Raw genomic sequence first — 24,178 nt, 5'->3', positions numbered from 1 at the left:
AAACACCAGAGGAAAAAAACGGGCTCCACCCTCAGCTCTGCCAGCAAAGGCCAAAAGTGAGAAACCCAGACTTGCACCTTCATCAGACTGTAACGAAGCGCGCCACCTTGTCACTGGGGTGCAGCAGGGACTTTCGTCCCTGGGAGTGGAAGGAGCCTCTCCCAGCCCCACCTCACAGTGTCAGTGGAGAACATGTGGGGAGCTGGGACTTCCACCCCACCCAGAGGTTTCCAGGTCTCCCCAACGGGTGTCAGTGGAGGTCAAGTGGGCCAGCTGGACTTCAGCTGGCCGTAGGGTGGTGGGATTCCTCTTTCCCCACTGGAGCATGGCAGAGGACACCTGCCACAGCACAAGATTTAAATAAGACGTATGATCACACAGTAAATGGAATGCCCAGGTGTCAAATGAAAATCACGCACCATTCTAAGAACCAGAAAAATCTCAATTTGAATGAAAAAAAGATGACAGATGTCAATACTGAAATGACATTGATGTGAGAATTCTCTGACAAGGGTTTTTTAAATACCATCATAAAAACACTTCAATAAGCAATTACAAACATACTTCAAACAAATGACAAAAATAAAGTCTCAGCAAAGAAGATACAAAGATCCAAATGGAAAAATTTTTTAAATATGTATTTTTTATTTCTTATTTGTTTGTTTTTTGGTACTGGGGACTGAATTCAAGGGTAGGTGCTTTACCACTGAGCTATAGCCCCAGTTCTTTTTATTTTTTGAGACAGGACCTCGTTAATGTTATGGGGCGCAACTTAAGAACAGATGGATCGCCACTGAGAAGTCCAAATTTGAAAGTCTTTATTAAACGGCCAGCTGACTGTCTCACACAATGCCCCAAAAATGGTTATTGGGAGAACAGCCCCGACCACAGGGTTGTAGGGGTTTTTATACCAAAAATCACATCACTCATAAGTGTCTGTTGCTCTGATTCAAAATTACAAACTAACATCATGAGATCATCAACAGAGAAGGAAGTGGGTCAAAATGACCCTTACCTAGGTACAAACTAAAGAATGGTTACTAACATCCACACAATTACCATTTACATGGTACACTGGTTAGGAGCAATAGCGATTAAAAGAGAGCAATTTTTCATTACATGAGAATTGTCATTTTGTATTGCTAAACATGTCACACTAAGTAACTGATGATGGGAACAGAGGCGGGGTGTTCCCATGGGAGAAGCTAAGCAATTGTTGATGGGTACAGAGGTGGGGTGTTCCCATGGGAGAAGCTTATTTCCTACATAACAAGGAGTCTCAGAGCAAAATGGAGTCTGTCTGGCCTATAACATTCTCATGGAGCCAGATCTGTCAGCCCATCACAGTTAAGTTACTGAGGCTGGCCTCGAACCTGTGATCCTCTTGCCTTAGCCTCCCAAGTTGCTGGCATGTGCCATCATAGCCAGTTCCAAATGGAAATTTAGAATTAAGAAACACAATAGGTAAAATTTAAAAACTCAATCTGTGAGCTCAGAGACATAATGGAGAGGACACTGGAAAGACTCATTGACCTTGAAACTAGGATAATAGAATTATTGGAATTACCCAATCTAACAGATGCCTGGGGTGGGGGGTGGAGATGGGGGTAGGGAGGATGAGGCCTGGCATGGTGGTGCATGTCTGTAATCCCAGCAATTCAGGAGGCTGAGGCTGGAGGATCCCAAGTTTAAGGCTAGCCTCAGTAACTTGGTGAGACCCTGAATCAATAAAAAAGTCGAAGATTGTAGCTCAGTGGTAAAGTCCCCCTGGGGTTCAATCCTCAGAACTGGAAAAAAAAAAAAAAATCTGGTGAAGCTCTATAAGTTTTTTTTTTTTTTTAATGCACAATTAAAATACATAGAATTTCAACAAAAACAAACTGAATTAAAATATAATTATTAGCTGGGCACAGTGATACACACCTGTAATTCCAGTGACTCAGGAGGCTGAGGCAGAAGGATCCCAAGTTCAAAGCCAGCCTCAGTAATTTAGTGAGACTCTAAGCAACTTAGTGAGACTCTGTCTCAAAATAAAAAATGATGTGCACCCTGGGTTCAATCCCTGACACCAAAAAAAAAGTATATATTAAAATATTTTTTAAATGCTATGGTAACATTGCTCTTTATTGACACATTAAATTATAAGATCTAGGGGTGCCTCTAATTAGTGTGCCTTTCCTCTTCTCTATTTATAATTGTCCTAAATATTTTCTCTGCATTCATCAACAGGCACATCAGAGAGTAGCATAATTTTCAATTCAACCTTCAAACATAACACAGGAAACTCAAAAGAAGAAAAGTCTATTGTGTTTACTCATATTGTTGGTTTTTCACTGTTTCTTCTTGATGTTCCAGGATTCCTTCTTTTATCATTTCCTTTCTGTTTAGAGAGCTTCTGTTAGCCAGTTTTTTTCCAGGTAGTCTGTTAGTGATGAATTCTTCTAGTTTTTCTTCATTTGAGGATGTCTTTATCTCCTCTTCACACACTTGTATGAGTCATCAATATGATACCATGAAAAAATGAAAAGAGGAGGTGGGTTCGATGGCATGGCTCTATGGTCCCAGCTGCTCAGGAGGCTGAGGTGGGAGGATTGTCTAAGACCAAGAGTTAGTTGGAGGCTAGCCTGGGAAAGAGAGTTTTGTACATATCTTCTGCATCTCCCATTCCTGCTTACTTTCCAGCCAGGATTTGTTTGCTAACTCCATGCTCCAAGACATGATCTGGGGGAGAGAACTCTCAAACTCCTTTCTAGGCCTAACAGCAACCTCCTGGGTCTTATCCTGACCTACCTCCCCAACTTCTAAGTATTCTTCCTGGTGCCAACCTCTCCAACTTTTTTTTTTTTTCTTATGGTACTGGGGATTGAGCTCAGAGTGCTCAACCACTGCGCCATATCCCCAGCCTCCCCTTTTTTTTCTTTGATATTTTATGTAGAGACAGGGTGTTAGCACAAAGACTGGGCCAGACACAAACTTCACGGATCATCTCAAAGCCTTTATTCAGCAAAGCCTCTGATGGACCCATTTTCCTGGTGAAAAATGAGCCACTGGACAAAGGTTACATTGAGAGGTTTGGGTATTCAGGAATTTTATAATGGGGCGCAACTTAAGAACAGACCCATCACCACTGAGAAGTCCAACTTTGAGCGTCTTTATTAAGCTGCCCAGCTGACTGTCTCACACAATGCCCTAAAAAATGGCTACTGGGAGAACAGCCCCGACCACAGTGTTGTAGGGGTTCTTATACCAAAAATCACATTAATCATAAGTGTCTGTTGCTATGATTCAAAATTACACATTAACATCTTGAGATCACCGACAGAGGGGGAAGTGGGTCAAAATGACCCTTACCTAGGGACAAACTAAAGAATGGTTGCTAACATCCACACAATTACTGTTTACATGGTACATTGGTTAAGAGCAATAGGAATCAAAAGAGAGCAATTCTTTACTACATAGGAGTTGCCATTGTATATTATTAAACATGTCACACCAAGTAACTGATGATGGGCACAGAGGCGGGGTGTTCCCATGGGAGAAGCTTATTTCCTACATAACATGGAGTCTCAGAACAATATGGAGTCTGTTTAGTCATTTCCCTTAGAGTCTAGCCTATAACATTCTCATGGAGTCAGATCTGTCAGCCCATCACAATTTGGGGTCTGTTTTACTGGGTGAAATGGGAGGGGGGCCTGAGGTCAGCAGTCATCCGGGATTTATCTTATTGGACCAGATGGAGGGACTGGAATCAGTGGTCAGGATCTGTGATTTACCTTTTATTGGGTCAGATGGAGGGTCTGGGGTCTGTGGTTGGTATCTGGGAAAGGATTTGTTTAGGGAAGGATCAATGCTTTGGCCTCTTCCCAGAGACTGTCATTTCAGATTTGATGGATAACTCCTCCCTAGAGGTCTGTCTTGTCACTGGGAAAGAATGTATAAGGAAAGGATCAACGTATTGCCTTCTCCCTCATTCCCTCTCCCCAGGCCACATGATCTTGGGGTTTGTCATTTTCCATATCCAACACGGGGTCTCACTGAGTAGTTACCTGGTGCCTCGATGTTGCTGAGGCTGCCTTTGAATTAACGATCTTCCTGCCTCAGGCTCCCCAGCCGCTGAGCTTACAGGCTTGCGCCAACGCCCGGGCCCCTCTGACCTTTTGATTCCTCCAGTAAGCCAACCTTGTTCCCGCTTTAGAGCTTTGCTTTTCCTGGCCCTTGGCTTTCTGGGAAATTATTTCTCCCGAACTCCCATGGGCAGACCAGGATGAGGCCTCCTGGTGACCCCGGTGTCATCAAAGACGTTTCTTGACTGCCTTAATAAAATCTCCAGTCCATCCCTTCCGGTTAGCACATTATTGCTAACATAATTATCTGAAGTTATTTCCATATCGTTTCTCCTACAAGAAAAGAAGTTGTTTGAGGGCAGAGACCTTGTCAACAGCCTCAGCACCTAAAACTACCTGGCACAGCAACGACTGCGCGGAATGAACGAAAACCTGCGGATCCTCCCTTTTGGGCTCACTCTGGCTTATAATGGAAATCAGTTTGTCTGTCCGCAGTTGCTGGATCCCTAGGAATTTCTAGAAGGCGACAATTACAGAACAGAATCCTAGCAGAACCAACCCCACATCCGCCGCTCTCGGGGAGCAACTGCGCCTGCGCGGAGCTCGGGGAGGGGCGGGGCTGGTTCGCTCCCGGAAGCGGGTCCGGCGCCGGCGAGACTGCACGGAACCGCGGGTGGGCTAGAGCGGCGCTGCGGCGTGGAGCCAGCGGGCGATGGAGGACGAGAGGAGTTTCTCGGACATCTGTGGCGGGCGCCTGGTCCTGCAGCGTCGCTACTACTCGCCATTCTGCCGGGAGTTTTGCCTTACCTGCCCTCGGCTCTCGCTGTGCTCGCTCACTGCTGTCACCTGCACCGTGTGGCTGGCGGCCTACGGACTCTTCACTCTCTGGGAGGTAATGGCCGGTCGGCTCCTGCCTGCGCTTGGAGGCGGTGGCTCGGCTCTGGAAGGGTCTTTAGTCAAGCCCAGAATTCGGGTGGGAACCTCCTACCGTCGTAGGGCCGGAGGGCGGGGACTCGCAGGTTCTGGGGATGCCGCTCCGTGCTGGACAGCTCTTTTCTTTGGGTTTAATGAAGTTTGTGCTCCTGGACATTCTTCCTCCCCTGGGCGGCTGCTCCGCTCTGTGGATTGACCCAGCATGTGTCTGGTTCTTGCAAGACAGCCTAAAATGTTCACTTCATGTATTCTATGTGGCACATGCTCATGGTACTTTAATTCCGTGAATTCAGAGAACTGTAAGGTGGATGGTCCTCATCCATCTTTTCTACTCCTCAGAAGTACCTCCGCTAATACCTTACATATGGTTTTCCAGAAACTGCCTTTGCTTCCGTGTGTGTGTGTGTGTGTGTGTGTGTGTGTGTGCAGATACAAAGCTTTATTTTTCCTAACTTCTGTTTTTCAAGGCAATTTAACCCTCCCTGTCTAACCCCAATTTCAGGCCTACTTTTTAAAAAATTTAGAAAATTCAGACACACGTCGTTTTTATGCTGTTTTCAGTCTTATTTCTGTTTTCTCTGAGCGTCAGTTTTCACATTTCCAAAATGGAATTAATATCGGCTTCACAGTATTGTGAGGGTCAAAAGTCATAACTTTGTAACAGTTTTCAAATTAAAGGAATAATGTGAATCATGCTCCACCCACCTTTTTTTTTTTTCTTTTTTCTTTTCCTTTTTTCTTTTCAGGTACTGAGGATTGAACCCAGGGGACTCTACCACTGAGCTATATCCTTAGAACTTTTTATTTTTTTATTTTGAGGAAGGGTCTTGCTAAATTGTCAGGACTGGCCTTTAACTTGGGCTCTTCTTGCCTCAGCCTCCCGAGTTTCTTGGATTACAGGCTTGTGCCCTGCCTGAATCTTTTCTCTTTTTTTGGTACCAGGAATTGAAACCAGGGGCACTTAACTACTGAGCCAAATCCCCAGCCCTTTTTGTGTTTTCTTTTGGGCAGGGTCTTGCTAAATTGCCTTGGGCCTTGCTAAATTGCTGAGGCCAGCTCTGAATTTGAGATCCTCCTACCTCAGCCTCTTGAACTGCTGGGATTACAGGTGTGCACCATGTGCCCAGCTGAATCATCTTTTTTTTTGTGTGTGTGTGCTGGGGATTGAACCCACAGCCTTGTGCTTACAAGGCAAGCACTCTACTAACTGAGATATCTCCTGAATCATCTTTTTAAGGATGAGTTCTTGTTTCAGATATAAGCCTCTAAATGAGCATATTATTTCAGGAGTGATCTGACCAGAGCTGAGTACAAGCAGGACCATTTATGTAATATACATATTGTTTCCATTGCTGCATCCAGTTAGCTCTTGCCATCAAAGGATGTTTCAGAACATGGTAATTTAGCATAGAAATAGGCAGAATTAAGACCGCCTTAATATGTACTTAATTGTAGTTGAAAGTTTCTCCATAGTTCAGCTGAAATTATGATTAACTTGAAAGCCCCTCCCAAAATTATAATGCATTTGAATTATTTTTATTTTCAGTGCTGGGAATTGAACCTCAGGCCTCTAGCATCTTTAATAAGCCCTCTACAACTACATCCCCACTGCAGTAATTTAATACTATTCCTGAATTCTAACCATACATGTGGTTATGTGAAGAGGAGGAAGAGCAGATGTGTATTAAATGCCTACTGAGTACCAGCTTCTTTACTGAATTCCTTACTTCAACCTTAGAAGAAATCCAAGCAAAATTCAGAAAGAGCAGTAACTTACCCAAGTTAGCAAGTGAGAGATCTGGGCTTCAGACCTAGGGCTGTCTTTTTCTTTCTTTCTTTTTTTAATATTTTTTGGTTGTCAGTGGACCTTTATTTTATTTTTATTTATTTATATGTGGTGCTGAGGATTAAACCCAGTGCCTCACACATGCTAGGCAGGCGCTGTACCACTGAGCTACAATTCCAGCCCCCTAGGGCTGTCTTGACTCTGAAACTCTTCCATTACACCACACTATAATTGATCTTGGCAACATTTTTTTGGTACCAGAGGTACCAAAACTTAACTGCTGAACCACATCCCCAGCCCTTTTTGTTTTTTTATGTTGAGACAGGGTTTCACTAAGTCGCTTAGGGCCTCCCTAAGTTGCTGAAGCTGGCTATGAACTTGAAATTCTGCCTCAGCCACCCAAGTCACTGGGATTACAGGTGTGTGCCTCCATACTCCTTGGTAACTTTTTAAAATAGAAGTTGGACTGTGCCACCTTCCTTATGTACTCATCTCTCTCATCCTAGTGTACCCACTCACCCCCACCAAGTAAAGGAAAAACAGTGACCTCATCTTCCTTTATTTATTTAGTTATACTGGGAAGTAAACCTAGGATGTCGTATTACTGAGCTATGTCCCCAGCCCTTTTCTTAAAGTTTTGAGATAGGCTCTTGCTAAGTTGCCTGACTGGGTTTGTACTTGGGATCCTCCTATTTTAATCTCTTGGTTCGATTACAGGCATGTACCACCATGCCCTGCTCCAACACTTCTTTAGGACTCTTTGTGTAACAAAATTTGTTTTATTTTCCAGCATTGGGGATGAACCCAGGACCCTAATCCAGCATACTTGGCAAACTCTTTATCACTGAGCTACAACCCAGCCCTTTTTATTTTTTCATTTTGAAACCGGTTCTTGCTAAGTTGCCTAGGTTGTCCTCTAATTTGTTATCCTCCAGCCTCAGCCTCCACTCTGTCTAGCCCCAAATTTCCTATCTTTTCTCATATTCAAAACTATTCATGGGGGTAATGAATAACTAGAATGAGAAGAAATCTGATTGAAGGAATTCAAATATGTGATTTAACCCAAACCCAGAGAGATGGTGGATCGTTAGAATTCCAAACAGAAAAATGAAGTGGAAAAACAAAAACAAAAACAAAAACAAAAACAAAATAAATAAAACTATGAACTTTGCAATGAAGTTTTGGGCAGGATTATCTTACTGGAAAGCCGATGTGGGTCATATCCCCTAAGCATTTACTGCTGTTCATCCCTTCCTTCCTTTTTTTAAATTCACAATTCTTTTAAAGTACCAGGTTTTTATCTTATTTATTCCAACTTGGAAGGTTTCTTCTTTCCTTCTCATCAATAATTACAACCTTCATTACATCAGTGAAATTCTATGTCCCTGGAATTATGGGTTATTTCTATGTACTTTAATCTCTCTCCTATTAAAAAAATCTCCATAGGCACTTACAGTCTGTAGCATAGTAGTCTCCAGAATTTTTTTTAAATTAGGGATTGAGTTCAGAGGCACTTTACCAACAGAGCCACATCCCCAGCCATTTTTATTTTTTATTTGGAGATATGGTCTCACTAAGTTGTGTAGGGTCTTACGTAGTTGATGAGATTGGCCTCAAATTTGTGATCCTCCTGCCTCAGCCTCCCAAGTCCCTGGGACTACAGGTGTGTACCATTGCATCCAGATTTTTTCTCTTAAATCTACATGGGCCAGGACTGAATTTTATTCCTCTCTGTTCTTCCAAAATGTTTACTTAGTTTGGACTGTGTACTAGATACTACTACACCAGGCAGTAAGTACTCAAAGTACTTAATTAACTTATTAATTAACTCAAAGTCGATATCTCTGGGTCATCAGAGACCTAGCACTCCTTATCAAAACATAATTTTATGTCACATAAGTCAGCAAATTTTCCTGTAAATGGCCATTTAGTAAATACTTTTGTGTTTCATGCTGTTTTTAATTCTTATAACCTTGTACAAATTTTTAAAATCATTGTTTGCTCAAAGTGAGCCACACAAAATCAGACTGCAGGCACAGAGTTTGCAGATCCCTGATTTAACACTTAGTATATGTTAGGTACTGTCAAACCAGAGCCCAGTCAGTAAAATGATTAAAAAAAAAAAAAGATTTTATTCAGGAACCTCTGCAATAGGGGAAGAAAAACTTCAGTATAGAACTGGCCTCATTTCTGCCAGTAGATGGGCAATTACTAAAGAAAGCCTCAGGGGAAAGGAAGGATTCTGGCTAAACTGGCTTGTGAAGGTTCTTGCAGAAGGCAGGTCCTACAGTTTATGTCCCCCCAAGGTCTTATAAGCTTAATTTTCAGCCTGGTGCTATTGGAGGTTGGTGGAAACTTTAAGAGTAGGATCTAATGGGAGATATTAAGTCACTGGGGACATGCCCTCAAAGGGGAATGTGGGACACTGGTCTTTTCCTCCTTTTATCTTTTGCTTCCTGCTGCCATGAGGTGAGCAGCTTGCTCCAGAATTTAATAATGTACTACCTCATCGTAACACCAACAGACCATGGACTAAAACTTCTAAACCTTTGAGCCAAAATAGACTTTATTCTTTTTTTTTTCCCCCTCTTCCGTTTATGGCACTGGGGATTGAACCCAGGGTTTTTTGCATGTTAGGCAAGTGTTCTACCACAGAGTGGCACTGCCAGTCCCAACCTTCCCTCTTTTTAAGGTATTTATCTCAAGTATTTCATTGTAGTAACAGAAAGCTGACCAATACAGTAAGCCAGAGTGATCAGATATTAAAGGTGGGGATTCTGTTTTAAATTAACTCATCAAGATTTTTGCTATAACTGGGCAATGCAGGTCCAACAAAGACAGAAGCCAAGGTCTTGATCTAGGGGCTTAGAGGAGTCTGACTAGAGTTAGGTCAAAGAGGGTGTCTGGTCATTACAGAATAATAAGACATATCCTGACTTCAAGGAATGTGGTCCAGAGTTACTGAATTTCATTTTTTAGGTCATCAATGATTCCCCACCCAAACACACACCTCCAGGGCCAGTCTTCTAAATAATAGCTTTTAGGGGGAAAAAAAAAAAAAAGCCACATGAAAGAAACATACACTAATTAAAAAAACAAAGAAAGAACACAAATGGCTACCTTTTTTTTAGCCTTTAACATACCACTTAGTCAGCTATAAGTAACCCAGAACCAAAACAGACTTAAATGATAAGGGCCTTTATTATTTAATACAAGAACTCATGAGGGCTGGGCATGGTGGCAAGAGCCTGTAATCCCAGTGATTTAGGAGGCCGAGGTAGGAGGACTACAAATTCAAGGCCAGCCTCAACAATTTAGTGAGGCACTAAGCAACTCGGTAACATCCTGTAACGATAAAAAATTTTAAAAAAGAACTTGGGTGTGACTCAGAGGTTAAGCGCCCCTGGGTTTAATCCCTGGAACAAGAAAAAAAAAAATAAAAAAATTTTAAAAGCCCAAAAAACATAACAAAAAAATCATGAGGTAGGAAATTCAGAGTTTGTATGAGAGACTCTTTTTTTAAAAAAGAATTTTTTTTTTTTTTTAGATGTTGGTAACCTTTATTTTATTCATTTGTTTTTATGTGGTACAGGACTCTTGACTCTGGCTCTTTTCGTCTTCCTGCTTGTCCAACCTGGTCTGTTGGCGTTATTCTACAAGACCTTAGCATTGCTCTCCACTTTGTTTTGCAGAGGTTATAATAGTTTTAGGCATCTCAATCTTGAGGGTATCCTTCCTTAGATCTCTTTTTTTTTAATCTGTCACATCTTATTTTATTCAGATAGCAATCTAATCACATATGGTCCAAGAATACTGAAACAATAAATAAAATATAATGATGTTGACTATTGGTCTTCACCATTATAGCCAGTGATGCTATGCTTGCCTATGGTCTCTCTAGTATAAAACCACATCCACACTTCAGTGGCCACCAAACCATTCAGCACAGCTTCCTTACTGTGAGCTGTTTGAAGCTACTAGTTTGAGCACTACTGAGTATTGTTTTCAGGCTCTGAATAGCTGTAGGGATCTCAGCAGGGATTGGAGAAACAGCTCAACCTTGGTATCATGTCAAAATGTGGCCATTCCAGGCTTTGAGTAAGTGACAGTAGTGCTGGGGCCTTCTTTGTGAGGTTACACATGAACTGGGCCATGGTTCTAGGGTAGAAGGTCCATCACCCCAAAAGCCTTAGATCTCTTTCTTAGATAAACTGTTTGCCACCCCCGCCCAGCAGACCTTCTCTCCAACATCTCACTGACTAGAACTGTATCATGTGCACATCTCTAGTCAGTCATGATTCACTCCAAATTTAAGGAGGATGAATGGCTGTTAATCAGGTGAGGAGTTATATCTGCTGCTGTGGCTAAGCATTTTATAGTTGTTCAGTCCATAATTTTGTACTGCATATTCTGCTGAGGGAACATGTAAGGAAAACATTTGGTCCTTAAGATGCAATTTTGTAAGTTTTTTTTTTTTTTTTTTTTTTTTTTTTTTTTGTGTGTGTGTGTGTGTGTGTGTGTTAGGGATCAAACCTAGGGACATTCTACCTCTGAGCTACATCCAAGCCTTTTTTACTTTGAAACAGTCTTACCAGATTTAGTGAGGATCTCACTAAATTTCCTAGGCTGGCCTTAAAAACTTCTAATCTTCCTGCCTCAGTCTCCCAAATTGCTGGGATTATAGACATGTGTCATTGTGCCTGAAAGAATAATTTCTGAGATTGGTATGATGGTGGACATTTTGCTGAAAGTTCTCCCTAGGTCTGAATCCATTTCACTATATACTTGCACTTTAGAGTCTGAATAAAAGTGATTTCCTCTTCTTCTGTGCATGTTCCCCTCATCTTTTCAGCTCACAGCAGAGCAAACCTTTTTTCTCATTGTCTAGTTGACTTGTCATATGGCAGAGATAAATGCAGAGGACCTCTTGGTAATTTTACTGCCTGTGTCTGGCTCTCTCTTCAGAACAGCATGATCCTCTCTGCTGCCATCTTCATCACCCTCTTAGGCTTGCTTGGATACCTCCATTTTGTGAAGATTGATCAAGAGACTTTGTTAATCATTGATTCCCTTGGCATCCAGATGACTTCATCCTATGCTTCAGGCAAAGAAAGCACCACCTTCATAGAGATGGGCAACGTCAAGGATGTTGTCATAAACGAGGCTATTTACATGGTAAGTGTTTAAGTGATGAATATTAGAAGATTCTCTGGAGTAGGTAGTCAATTCATGGTGGTTGAGTGACATACACTTAGTCTTACTATCTAAAGCATTTGATGTCACAGAATTATACTTGAGGACCTCTGTTCCAATACTTGCAGTGTTTCCTTTTTGGCTGGCATGTCTATAAACTATAAAAGTGAAACTTCCATTGAAAAGATAAATCTCTGTACTGTTATACTTTGTTTCATGATGGGATATATTCTGAGAAATGCATCGTTAACCAGTTTCCTCACTGAGCAGATATCATAAAGTATACTTACACAGTGTATGTCACTCAGCCATACCTCTCTTAATTTTTTGGTACCAGGGATTGAACCCAAGGGGCACTTTACCACTGAGCCACATCCCCAGCCTGTTTTTATTCTGAGACATGTCTCACTAAGTTGCTTAGGGCCTTGCTAAGTTGCTGAGGCTGGCTTTGAACTTGCAATCCTCTTGCCTCAGCCTTCTGAGTTGCTGGGATTATAGGCATGCACCACTGCGCCTGGCTAACCATAACCTCTGGATGCAATCAAGATATGCAGTAAACATGTTAAAGGCTGCTACCAGCATAACATGGCATATCCCTTTAGAGTAAATTTTTTATAAGTAGGAATACACTGTAACAATAAAAAGTTTAATATAGTAAGTACATAAACCAATAACTTTTTAAAATTATCATTATTAAGTATTATGTTCTTTAGATACTTTACACTTTTATATGGCAGTACATTTGTCTATACCAACATCATCACAAACATAAGAAATATATTACATTAAAAAAATAATACATTGCACTATGACATAATGCCACTAGGCAATAGGGATTTTTCAGCTCCATTATAATAAAGTTTCACCATCATTGACTGAAACATTGTTATACGGTGCACAAATGTTTTTAGAGACACAGCAGATTTTCATGGATAGGGAGTCAGCATTTCAGCTTTATCTTCTAGTCCAGCTTCAAAGTCATCTCTGCTTTTTTTTTAAGTGGTGGAAGAGAAACAAAATTGCACTGTATTGTTCAGGATAGCCTCTGATTTCTAGGCTCAGGTGATCCTCCTGCTTCAGCTTCCTGAATAGCTGAGACTTCAGGTGTGCCCAGTCTTTTATTTATTTGTTTATTTTTGTACTGGGGAAAATAACCCAGGGCACTTTACCATTGAGCTACATCCCCAGCCTTTTTTGCTTTTTATTTGAGACAGGGTCTCACTGATTTGCTTAGGGCTTTGCTAAGTTGCTCATTTTGGCCTTGCACTTGTGATCCTCCTGCCTCGGCCTCCTGAGCTGTTGCTGGGATTACAGGCATGCGCCATCATGCCCAACTTTGTTCTGTTTTTGTCTTTTAAGGAATGAAAATATACTTCTCCCTCACTTTAAAAGCTATTAAGCATTGTGCTACTTAGGGATAACCATTTATGACAGTTTTGAGCCTTCCCCTGAAGAAAAAAGAACACAAAGTGAGTTTCACTTAGAACTCTGTTATTTGGTTTATTTTCTTACAGCAGAAGGTGATTTACTACCTCTGCATTTTATTGAAGGATCCAGTGGAACCACATAAGATATCCCAAGTAGTACCTGTCTTCCAGGTGAGCACAGAACACTTTCCTTTCTCCAATGAAATCCTTTACTTTTTCCTCTTTCTGCATATCTACTGCCACTTAAGTTCAATAGGAATGTAAACTATTGTCAGAGTATTGAAAGATACCTCACAACTAATTTTAGTGAAAATGAGGATTTTAGTTATTTTAGAAGTTCTTTTCTGAGGTAAAATATTAGGAATTCATGCAAATTGTAGAGAAGAAAATAATCAAATATAACAAATGCGTACAAATCACCATTCATTACTCTCAGTTTAACTGATGTACACTTTTACATAGATAATAAGATACAGATATTGTTATATATTATTTTGTACCTTGTTTTTTTCAGTCACCTAACACGCATCTTTTTTACAAAGGTCATTATGCTTATTTTAAATAATTATATTGCATTCCATCATATTGGAATGTCAGTTTATTCAGCCATTCTGTTTTTAACTTTTTAAATCATGTCCAGGTAATTTTTTTGTTTTGTTCTTATAACAACACTACTTGTGCAAACATGACTATAATAAATTACTTTGTAGGTAAACATAATAATTATAATAATAAAATCTATATATTTTGGTATTGAGGATTGAACCAAGGGATGCTTTACTACTGAGCTACATCCCCAGACCTTATTATTTTTTATTTTAAAACAGGGTCTCATTAAGTTGCTTAGGGCCTCACTAAGTTGCTGAGGATGACTTTGAACTTGGGATCCTCCTGCCTCAGTCTCCCTAGTTCCTGGGATTACATGTGTGTGCCATCATGACTGGTAGTAGTTACGTATTTTTAAAAAGTTTAACTTGCACTACCCTTCCCTTTTTACAAAATATTTAAGACAGTTGCATAAAATTATTTTGCATAAAAGTTCAAAATTATTTTAAAGCTTATAGTCTTATAGATTTTTACAGTGTTTAAAATTGGACTCTAGAGACTAGACAACTCTACCATACTCTGGAATTTGTACTTGTTTTTAGTCTTGGCTAATGGTGAACTCACCTATTTTTTAATTTAATATGTAAGTAAAGGCATTTTAAAGTTATTAAATTTGTATTGCTTTAAATAATAGATTTTTTCATATTTTCTTATAAGTATCACCTATCAGTATTTGCTCTTATTTTATTGTGCATCTCTTCTAAAATCTAGATATTGATTATGCATTCATAACAATTCTTTGTATATTTTGAACAGCAAACTTTTATTAAATATACTTTCCACATATATTTTTCATATTCTGTGACTTTTCTTTTAATTTTGGTTGTATTCCATTTCATAGTATAAAATATTTTTCTGAATTTACATATTAAACTGCCCTGCTTGTCTCTGAGGTCTGTTTCACAATTTGTGACACTTTTCAAGAAGGTTCATCCTTGTTATTCCTCTTACTGTCATGAAATTTAGACAAATTAAAAAGCTGTCCTTTTTTTTTGTGGTACTGGAGATTGAACTCAGGGGTGCTCTACCACTGAACTGCATCCCTAGCTCTTTTTATTTTTATTTTGAGACAGGGTCTTGCTAAGTTGCTGAGGCTGGCTTTGAATTTGTTACCCTCCTGCCTCAGTCTCCCAAGTTGCTGTCATTATAGGTGTGTACCACCATGGATTAAAATGCTGTCTTTTGATCTCTGCCTTGTACAACTCACAGGCTGGTCTGTGGGGCTAGTTGGGAGTTGTCCTAACAAGATGCTCTGAGGTCTGAATTTCTTGCCTCTGTGAGCTCACACCTGTGCCAGTTAGACCCCCTTCATGTGGGTGAGAGGTTGAGCTTGCATGTGGATGCAGAACCACTAAGCACTCTCTTATGTTCACCTGACTCTGCATTTCTCCCCTTTGGAATTCAAGAGTGCCAAGCCCCGGCTGGATTGCTTGATTGAAGTGTACAGGAGCTGCCAGGAGATTCTGGCGCACCAGAAAGCCACATCAACAAGCCCATGAGTCCCAGCATTAAGAAGGCCAGTATTATCTTCCATGGGAAATGACTGCTAAGCCATAGTGGCTGGTTTGTTTTCTGTACTATAAACCATCAGGTGGACACTGTCCTAGGAACCAGAATGAATGCAGTAAATCTCAGAGCCATAGAGCAGGTGACTGGAAATCTGACTCAAAGTATTTTTATGTATTAGTGTTCTCCTTAGAAAGTTTTGCCTATTTTACTAGAGGGGAAACTAAGAATTTTGACATGATGTATCAAAAGCAATGTCAGCAGAGAGCACTTTGTAAAATTCCTAATAAGCACATTCAAGTTTAAACTGTGTTGAAATTTGTGGAGCAAGACATTGAGAAACTGGTATCAGAACTCACACAAAAGGCATAATTTCTATTTGAGTAGTATCTCTGTGAAAGTTAAGGAAAAACCATGAAGCTTTTTAGGTATGGATTAGCAGGAATAAATGTCCTACAAAAGCCTATTCTCTGTCTACCTAGCTTCTGTGTTCTGTATAGGGTTAATTGATGGTGCTTTTCTTAATAAACAGATCTCCTTCCAAAACATACACAGTAATTGCCTGATTTGCAGACAGCTACTTTTTATTGACAAAAATGATCATGACATTTCAGTCATGGGTGTCAAACACATTGATACTTTTCTGTTATTCAGCATTTTCTATTATTTCAAAAGTTACTTTTGCCAAAAGGCAGGGAGACAAAATGCAAGACAGAAAATTTACTTGTTTCCAAACATGGTATTCATATTAAAGAAGGGTAAACAAACTCTGGAAGCCTATGTTTCTAGGGCAGTTTCTTCTCTATAAAATTAATAAAAACAAAGGAAAATTCCTGAAGAGTCAGGAAGTAGGAAAGATGGTGAGGGAAGTAGTTTGACTCCTAGATTCAGTATGAACATAATGAACCTTACTCTTTCTTTAGAACCCTATTTTTAAAAAAATGCCCTAGTTAGCTCATATATCCTCATTGGTCTTAGAGACACTCAGGATATAAAACCAGAGCTGTAATCTCTGCTTTTTACACCAGCCTTGGCAGGGTTATCCAAGAGCCTATGTTAGGTGATTTGTTAGAGGTAGAATGTCTCAGCTAGACCCCCAGGTCCTGGGAGGTGGTGGTGGGTGGGAATCAGAAATAGCTATAAAACTGCCTGCCTTGCAAAGTCAACTTCATTTAAAAGAGACAGACTCTCATGCCTCTTTTTTCCCCGCCCACTGTGCTTGTTTAAAGGTTGAGAGGGAAAGCTTACAGGAGCTGAAGTGATCAGATAAAATTAGTTCCAGCCTCATGGTTTTTGCATGTGCAACACTTACATCACTAGGGTTAAAAGTTTGGTTCTTGGGCGCTCTTACTAGCCAGTTTTCAGCATTTTATGAAAAATGTTAAGAGTACCTTAGAGCTATGAAATAAAACTCTGTTTCTCAGATGTTGGAAAATTGGGAGTATGAACACCCCCCTGCCCCCGGCCCCCGGGGAAAATGTAGGCACAGAGCATTTCTCCTGCACTCAATTAGAATATTTGAGTTGAGGGGGATTATGATGTTGTCAAGAAGGCAAAAGGTGAAAAAAACTTTCTACTTCTTAAACCTGATGCTTTTAGACTAGAGTAGATATTACATACATGCCCCAAGTCTCCAACTAATTCCCAGCAGAAGTTTGCCAGAAGTCTCAAGCACACCCAAGCCCTGGAGAAGATTGAGGGTCTTCTTTGTTCCTGATTCATCCTTAATGGCCTCACACAGCAGCTGAAAGAGGAGAGCATTTGCTTGGTCTTTCAAAGAGTGGGGGACAGAGGCCACCTCATTCTTCAGTAGTGAGCACAGCCTTCACTGAGTCCTATCCAGGTGTTAAAGTGAGACAAGAGGTCAGATTGGACCTACCCCGGCCCTTGCTTATACAGTGTGTGGTAGTGGGTTCAGTTTATAGTCCAGTGCATGTAAAGCTTGAAATGTAGTGGAGTTAGGATTTCATTTTGCAGTTTGGAGCTGCTGCCTCAGAAGGGGCTCTGTGAATCCTACTCATCAGTAAAGGGGAAAAGTTAGCATATTTCTTTTTCTCTAGTCCTGCCAACACCATTTCCATCCGGAAAAGGAAGTCCAGTTTTAGTTCTTGTCTTTTGTCAGACTTCAGGTGAACTGGAATTTTCATCTTATTCTGTTCATTTAACTTCAAGTATTAAACTCCACACTAAGACCACATACAGTATAAAAACTCTCTCCCCTGAAAGTATCAGTACAGAAGCCCCAAGTACAGCACTGTGGCCCTCAGTAACAGTGGGCCAGTGGGCCATCCCTATGCTTAGAATCAGGTAGCATCTAGAGTCAGTATTTTTATGGAGGAGAAAAAAAAAAAAAAAAAAAAAAAAAAAGATGGTGGTTTTTATACTGGGTCTGGATTCATAAATATTGAACCCTAAAACATTATAAGGTATCTAGAGAGTAAAGGCTTCACAGACACTGAAGTACACATTTCACAGAACAGTTTGGGGGGAGGCTATTAGACCTATCACGGTAGTATCATATCCCAGGATATATATCTCTAATCCCAGAGGCACCAGAGGTGGTGGGGAGAGAGTAGGAGGAATATTCACAGCAATGTTGGTCCCTTGGTAGCACAGGAAACAGAAGCAAAGAACTGTCGTCCATCCAGCTCCCAGGGCTGGCGGGCTGCAGGCGGGTTGGTGGATGGATTCACAGTTGTAGAGCAGTGGTTCATGTAGCTGGCCATGATGAAGGTAGCTTCTGCAATCTAAGGAGGCCAGAGAAGAAAGGAATTAAGCTAGCCTTGGCTTGAGCACTGGCTTTCTCAATTGGCTGTTGTAGTGAGTATATAACCTTCATGGGCTTCAACTTTTCTCTCTCTCAAACTACCCACCCAAGCGAAAGTGTCCAGAGGGGATCATTATTATGAGATTCAGGGACCCAGTGAAATGGGACCCTTTTGGTCTGGAGTTCTGCAAGATGTGCAGTGCCCTCCTGAGAAGAGGGCTTATGTTCTGCTCTGGTTATCTTAATGGCCATGGAAAAGGTCCTTGCGGAAGAGGTCATGTATCCTCTCCTTCGGCAGGGATGATAGCAGAAGGAGGCGGAATTTGGCAAACTACAACTTCAAGATTAAGAGTGGGATAACAGGGTTTCTGGTTACTCTCAGAAGGGCATCAGGAACAATAAATCAGAACTTAGTTTTATGATCCTTCCTTCCTATTAATTTTGATGGTCATTTCCTATACTGAGTAGGAACAATGCCTTAAAGCTAATGAGGGCTTTTTGCTGTCTTAGAGACCACAAGGAAGGGGGAGAATAGCAGATACTGTCCCATTCTGTGGCTAGTGTTGTGGCAGCAGAATGAGAACATAAAGTGAGAGCACCTTCAAGAGGACACTGCCCTGCCCTAGGGACAGCTGCAAGGAAGACAAGCAAATGAGCACCAACTCAGGCCTGCATGATTCTGGGGTATGCAAGAATTACAAAAGGTAAGAGCATAGTAATGGCTGGACCATAGTTCCCTCCTGATAGCACCTCTACCTACTAGCTCAACAATGACAGTGAGATATAATGCTATCTAAACCGTTTGGAAAGCTGATTATATACAGGACCAGAAATTTTATTTGGGGCAGGGCCCTTCTAGGTTCTGTCATGATCCCAATTTCCATATCACACGAGCCCAGAGTAAAATTTTATAGCAGCTGTCACTCACCTTAGGAGCAGTCATCCGGAAGATCAACTTCTCAATGTGGCCTTTTCCAGACCCCTGGTCTGGAGTGGTTCTTATCACAAGCATGAAGTCATCCCTGCAGCCACCAAAGGTTGTCACTGAAGAGTAGGGGTAACTGATGTGCACTTGCTGTGGAAAGGAGCCAGTGAAAGTGAAAGTTCTGGGGAACTTTCCACCTGTCTCTTCTAGGCACGGGTAGACTTAACCAGGAAGGAAGAACTCTGAAGCAGTCATTATTTGGAGTTATACATCTTGAATACTTATAAGCTGTGTCTAGACTACAGGACAGTGCTGCTTGGATAGGGGGTGAAAGTAAGGGAACCATGGTCACCTAACTCAGACCTTGGGATCCAGAGAGAAGACAAGAGGAAGAGGAAGAGGAAGGATCAGAGCCACCCCTCCTCTTTCCATACCATAGTGTGGTGGTCCAGGATGCTGATACCATCCTCATTCACAGCAATCCATACCAAAGTGTTCTCCTTGGAAGACAGCTGGGCAGGCTGCAGATTCAGAAAAATCCCATCAGACATTCAGGGTTAGAGAATCTGAACTGTTAAGTACTTTGTGAGGATGAAGGTACATCCAGGGATCTGCTAGGCAGTGATTTTCAACTTCATCTTGGAAAACAGCATTTGTACAGCATTTGTTAATAAATGGGCCAGCATGAGGCATCTAATAACTACCCCAAAGGTGGATGGGATCACATCCTGCTACAAAACACTGCATGGAAAGCTCCAGACTGCAGAATAGAGGACGGCCCTGCATGGCTCTATCTTTTGCATGGGGACCAGGCTATTTTCTTCCAGATCTCAGAAACATGGTATTCCATTCACAGTGTTTCCTAGCTAAAGTGCATCTTGCTTTAACCAATTTCCTAAGGACTTTAAAAGAATGGAAAAGAAAGAATGGAAAAGCAAGAATGTAATCTTGGGGGCTTTAGGCCCTACTAGTGAGAACATGACTATGTGGTGGACATTTCTTGGATTTTTATTGCCAGGGTTGCAGCGGAGTAATTCAGATTTTTCTTTCCTACCCAAAAGTCTGGGAGGAGAGGGAGAGATGATTAGGTCACTTTTTCTCAAGCTTTTCCCAACCTCCCAGATCAAGTGGGCCTCATTATATATGCCTTTATAACACCCCTGTACTTTTCCTTCATAACCCTTGTGATCACTTGTAAAAAAAAAAAAGAAAAATATGTGAATCTATTTCATCCATATACATGTGAAAATATATGAATTCATGATATACATATATGTATGATAGGGGATGAGGATGTAGCTCAGTGGTAGAATGTTTGCCTAGCATGCTCAAGGTTCTGGTTCCATCCCTAGCACCAAAAAATTTAAATAAATAAATGTATAGTATATATGGATGATGGGAGAAGATAAAAAAATGAATGGATATATGATTATTTGGTTAATGTGCATCTCCCCCACTCTATGCGTAGCTTCACAAAGGCAAGGGCTGTCTGATTTGTTCAGTTCTTATAATCTCAAACAAATAGCACTAGATACAGTAGAAATTTTATATTTGTTGAATAAATGAGTGAATATCCATTTTCTGAACTGTGGCTTTGATGAGCAAGATCATTATCAGCTTAATGTCTGTGATTATAATGTCTGGTTACAGGATAATGCCTGTTATCTATAAAATTCACAAACATCAGATGCCTAGTGAGGAAAAGTTCCAACTAAAATTATTACTGGCCTCTGGCCTTCATGCAGAGGTGAAATTAACTCTTACCTATGTAGTCTTATTCCCCTTTGTGCCATGTTAAGCCAGTAGAGATATATGTATTTAGGTTATACATTGTTCTTTCAAACTCTTTTAAAACAGGGTATTTTGAATTGAAATCCTTGTGTGTGAATTAGTTGATTCTCTCTTCTTTCAGGAATAGCATTGACAAGTCTATAATAAAGACTTTCATAAAGCTATGTATCCCAACTGTGCTCTGGACTATGGAAACCTGGAGTAGGCCATAAATGGGTAGAGAGATAGCGACCCCTCGTGGTTGGTAGCGTGGAGGCAGGGGCTGCAGACTGGACTGGCTCAAACAGGACCAGATGGGGAGTGCAGCTCCAGGGGAAACTTAGGGTATTCTTGAGGGATGGGCTCTCCTTCCACTGGCACTTACCTGAGCAGCAAAGAGCTTAGCACCAAAAAAAGGCCATTTCCGGGCCACGGTCAGATAGATGCGGATACATTCAGGAGGGGAGCAGCCTTGCAATGCCGCCCACTTTGTGGTCAGCATATCTGCCAGATGCCTGGTTGGGACATATGGAGAGAAATGGTGCCAGTCAAGTGCCAGCATGTTCTCATCACAGCTCTGGGGCTCCCCATAGTACCTCCTTGCAAGACCTTGCAGCCTACATACCTCAGCTGTTCAGGGGGTGCCCCATGTCTGTAGCGCCGTGGGTAAAACCTATCTAGGACCTGCTGGAGGAGATGCTGAGTCTTGGCAGGGGGTGTTCCCCCAGGGCCTGGCAGAGTAGGCTTCTCCAAGTCCCCATATTCTACCTGTGGCAGAAACAGGAGTTGACAAGGGTCTGGAGGTAGATGGTGGGGCCAGGTGGATGCTGTTGGAGAGGTAAACTAAACCACTATTTATTTATGGGGTGTGACTGGATGTGAAAAATATCTGTGAACAGAACCTTTATTTCAAGTTTCATAAATACTAGAGAAATAATCTTAAGAGTTCTAGAATACTATAGATTGTCTAGACCAACTCTTATTTTGCAGCTGAGGTAATTACCTTATCCAAGGACAGTTAATTAGTGGCAGACACATGGAAATTCTAGTTTCTAATCAAAGAATATGGGCCATAGAATTGAAAATGCTACAGATCCTGAAATACAGCAGAGTGGAGTTAGACTACGTGGATCAAATCCCAGCTCTGTTATTTTCCAGCTTTATGTCTCTTATCAAGTTAAACTCTCTGAGCTACAGTTTCCTCAAGTAAGTGGAGATGAGAACTACATGGGAAAATACATATAAAATGCTTAGCATGGGGCCCACTATAGGATATTCATGTTGATGTTTATACTCATAAATATCAACAGTTATTTCCCCTTCCTTTCCAGCACGTTGATCCAGCCTCTTTCTTACGGGGACCATGGAGGTATCCCACATACCTCTGGCAAGATGGCTCCTACAGGTGATAGGAAGGAGAATCAAAGTATGAATGTAGAGTCTTCCTAATTCTACTTAAAATGTTGGGACACTTTTACATTTTATCCCATACATTATGGGATATTTGTTAACTAAGCATTATACTTAGTACAACACTGTGGATGCAGGAAGGGAAGTATTTTGTTTTCAGTGTACAGAGCAGGAAACTAAAGCATACGCCAGTGACATTTCTTGACCAAGATCTCACACTGGAATATGGCTAGGACTCAAACCCCTATTTTGAATTCCCAGTCCAGCATTCTGTATGTAGTCTGTCTGTAGTGGGTAAGTTGGCTATTGTCTCTACTGGGACAGCAGGCTGCCCTCTTCTGGGCACCACCGGATCTGCAGAAATTTCTTAATATTTCAGGCTGCATGGTGATTCCACCTGCCTGGAGATTCCACCTGGGAGTCCCAAGATGGCCTCCTGTCCCTTATATTTCCTGAACAGACAGAACCATACCTGGGCCATCAGGGCAGCCATCTCAAGAGCCAGTTCTTTATTGACAGGAAATCTCCCTGCCACTATCTCTCCACTGGTTTGGGAGGCAAGCAGCAGTCGCTCTCGCTCTGTCTCACCTTTGACTTGACTCCGAAAGTACAGCCTATAGGGAAAAGAGTGAGAAGCCAGGTCTCAGCTGGGATCCCAATCAGGGATGAAGCTTTCTCAGGATCTTTTTGTCCTGATTTCCAAAACAAACAAAACCCGCACAATTCTTTGTACTATATCCTAATGCCCCAGAAACATAATCAGATATGACAGAGCAGATGCAGGACCATGTAGATCTCACAACCACAGTAGCATGTGGTTAATTCTGAATTAGACTTACTGGATTTGATGAGAGGAATCTGGTACCTGGAATCAGTGTTTATAAGGGTACTGGATAAGTTAAGATTCCAGGAGACTAATGGAACTTATTTGCCTGGCTAACAAAGCATGGGCTGTCCAAGGTCTCAGGAGTGGAGCATGAGAAGGGTCAGCCTACACCTCAGCTAATGACCATCATGTAGTGTTGTATCTGTGGGCCCCTCTGCCTGTCTAGGACAGGCCATCCAACTGGGGAGGTGATCAGCTGGTCCCCACTGGCAGTCATCATGTTTTCCCACATGTTTCCTACAGTGCTCAGGACCTGTTCTTGTACATCAGCTTCACAACGCGTGTCCCACCCTCAGACTTTCCAGGGTGCAGTTCCTTCAGGGCTTGTTCCCACTTGGAGATGGCATCGCAGATCTTGAAGAGGCAAAAGAGGAAAGTCAAAGAAGGCCCTTGTGAGGGCAACGAGGTTCAGCCCTGGTTGCCTGGACTTAGGCAGAACTGTGAATCCTCCCATCAGGTGTCTGACCTGTGGAGACTCAACACTCCCAGGACCTGAGGTGCTGCCACTCCCTCACAAAAGGATGGGGAGGTAGAACATGCTCTGGGCATGGTAAGCAGCAAAGCAAGAAACGCTGTCCCATTGCCTTAACAGTTGAGGGGAATTCCTGGAGGCTACACAGGCCCACCAAAACCTATGGCCTCACCTCACTGGCTCCATTTCCATCCACTCTCTGCCATCTTTTCAACAAATATACCCAAAGGCATTCAGACATTTATGAGAAATAAATAAATATATATATAATATATACAATATATACATGTATTTGATATATATGTATATATGTGTGAGTATATATATGTATATATGTATGTATGTGTATATATATCAAAGCCTTCAGACATTTATGAGGAAGATATTTGACATATTTTTTCCTGGCAATGGTAAGATTAGAAGCCCCTGTCCT

The 24,178-nt window shown here is 41.4% G+C and overlaps 2 protein-coding genes and 1 pseudogene across 5 annotated transcripts in view; 1 reads left to right on the top strand and 2 right to left on the bottom strand.

Moving 5' to 3' along the window:
* Positions 1-4,687: 4,687 nt before the first annotated feature.
* Pigh (phosphatidylinositol glycan anchor biosynthesis class H) lies at positions 4,688-24,002 on the top strand. 2 transcript variants are annotated; one of them, XM_047542113.1, is made up of 5 exons: positions 4,688-4,956; positions 11,749-11,958; positions 13,491-13,574; positions 15,416-18,986; positions 23,517-24,002. In XM_047542113.1, exons 1-4 carry the CDS (start codon positions 4,777-4,779, stop codon positions 15,506-15,508), a joined length of 567 nt encoding a protein of 188 aa, XP_047398069.1. In that variant the 5' UTR covers positions 4,688-4,776; the 3' UTR covers positions 15,509-18,986; positions 23,517-24,002. The 2 variants fall into 2 exon arrangements, with proteins under 2 accessions (XP_047398069.1, XP_047398070.1); XM_047542114.1 differs by lacking the exon at positions 23,517-24,002 and adding an exon at positions 22,309-23,454.
* Positions 10,314-11,274, bottom strand: LOC124978067 (ATP synthase subunit g, mitochondrial-like; annotated as a pseudogene).
* Positions 14,903-24,178, bottom strand: part of Plekhh1 (pleckstrin homology, MyTH4 and FERM domain containing H1) — a 48,182-nt gene continuing 38,906 nt past the window's right edge. For 2 of the 3 annotated variants that reach the window (XM_047542110.1, XM_047542111.1), the window contains 8 exons: positions 23,527-23,627; positions 22,860-23,001; positions 21,603-21,745; positions 21,363-21,492; positions 19,642-19,728; positions 19,211-19,357; positions 18,105-18,262; positions 14,903-17,259 (listed from right to left, as the gene is read on the bottom strand). In XM_047542110.1, the coding sequence (XP_047398066.1) occupies positions 17,049-17,259; positions 18,105-18,262; positions 19,211-19,357; positions 19,642-19,728; positions 21,363-21,492; positions 21,603-21,745; positions 22,860-23,001; positions 23,527-23,627 (1,119 nt within the window). In that variant the 3' untranslated portion in view covers positions 14,903-17,048. Of the gene's footprint in view, positions 18,263-19,210; positions 19,358-19,641; positions 19,729-21,362; positions 21,493-21,602; positions 21,746-22,859; positions 23,002-23,526; positions 23,628-24,178 lie in introns of all 3 variants that reach the window. The other variant, XM_047542112.1, reaches the window with a different exon arrangement.

This window comes from Sciurus carolinensis, chromosome 2 (assembly GCF_902686445.1).
Source record: "Sciurus carolinensis chromosome 2, mSciCar1.2, whole genome shotgun sequence".
Lineage (NCBI taxonomy): Eukaryota > Metazoa > Chordata > Mammalia > Rodentia > Sciuridae > Sciurus > Sciurus carolinensis.
Note: the sequence above shows the minus strand (reverse complement) of the source record. Positions and strands in the feature narration are given on the sequence as shown.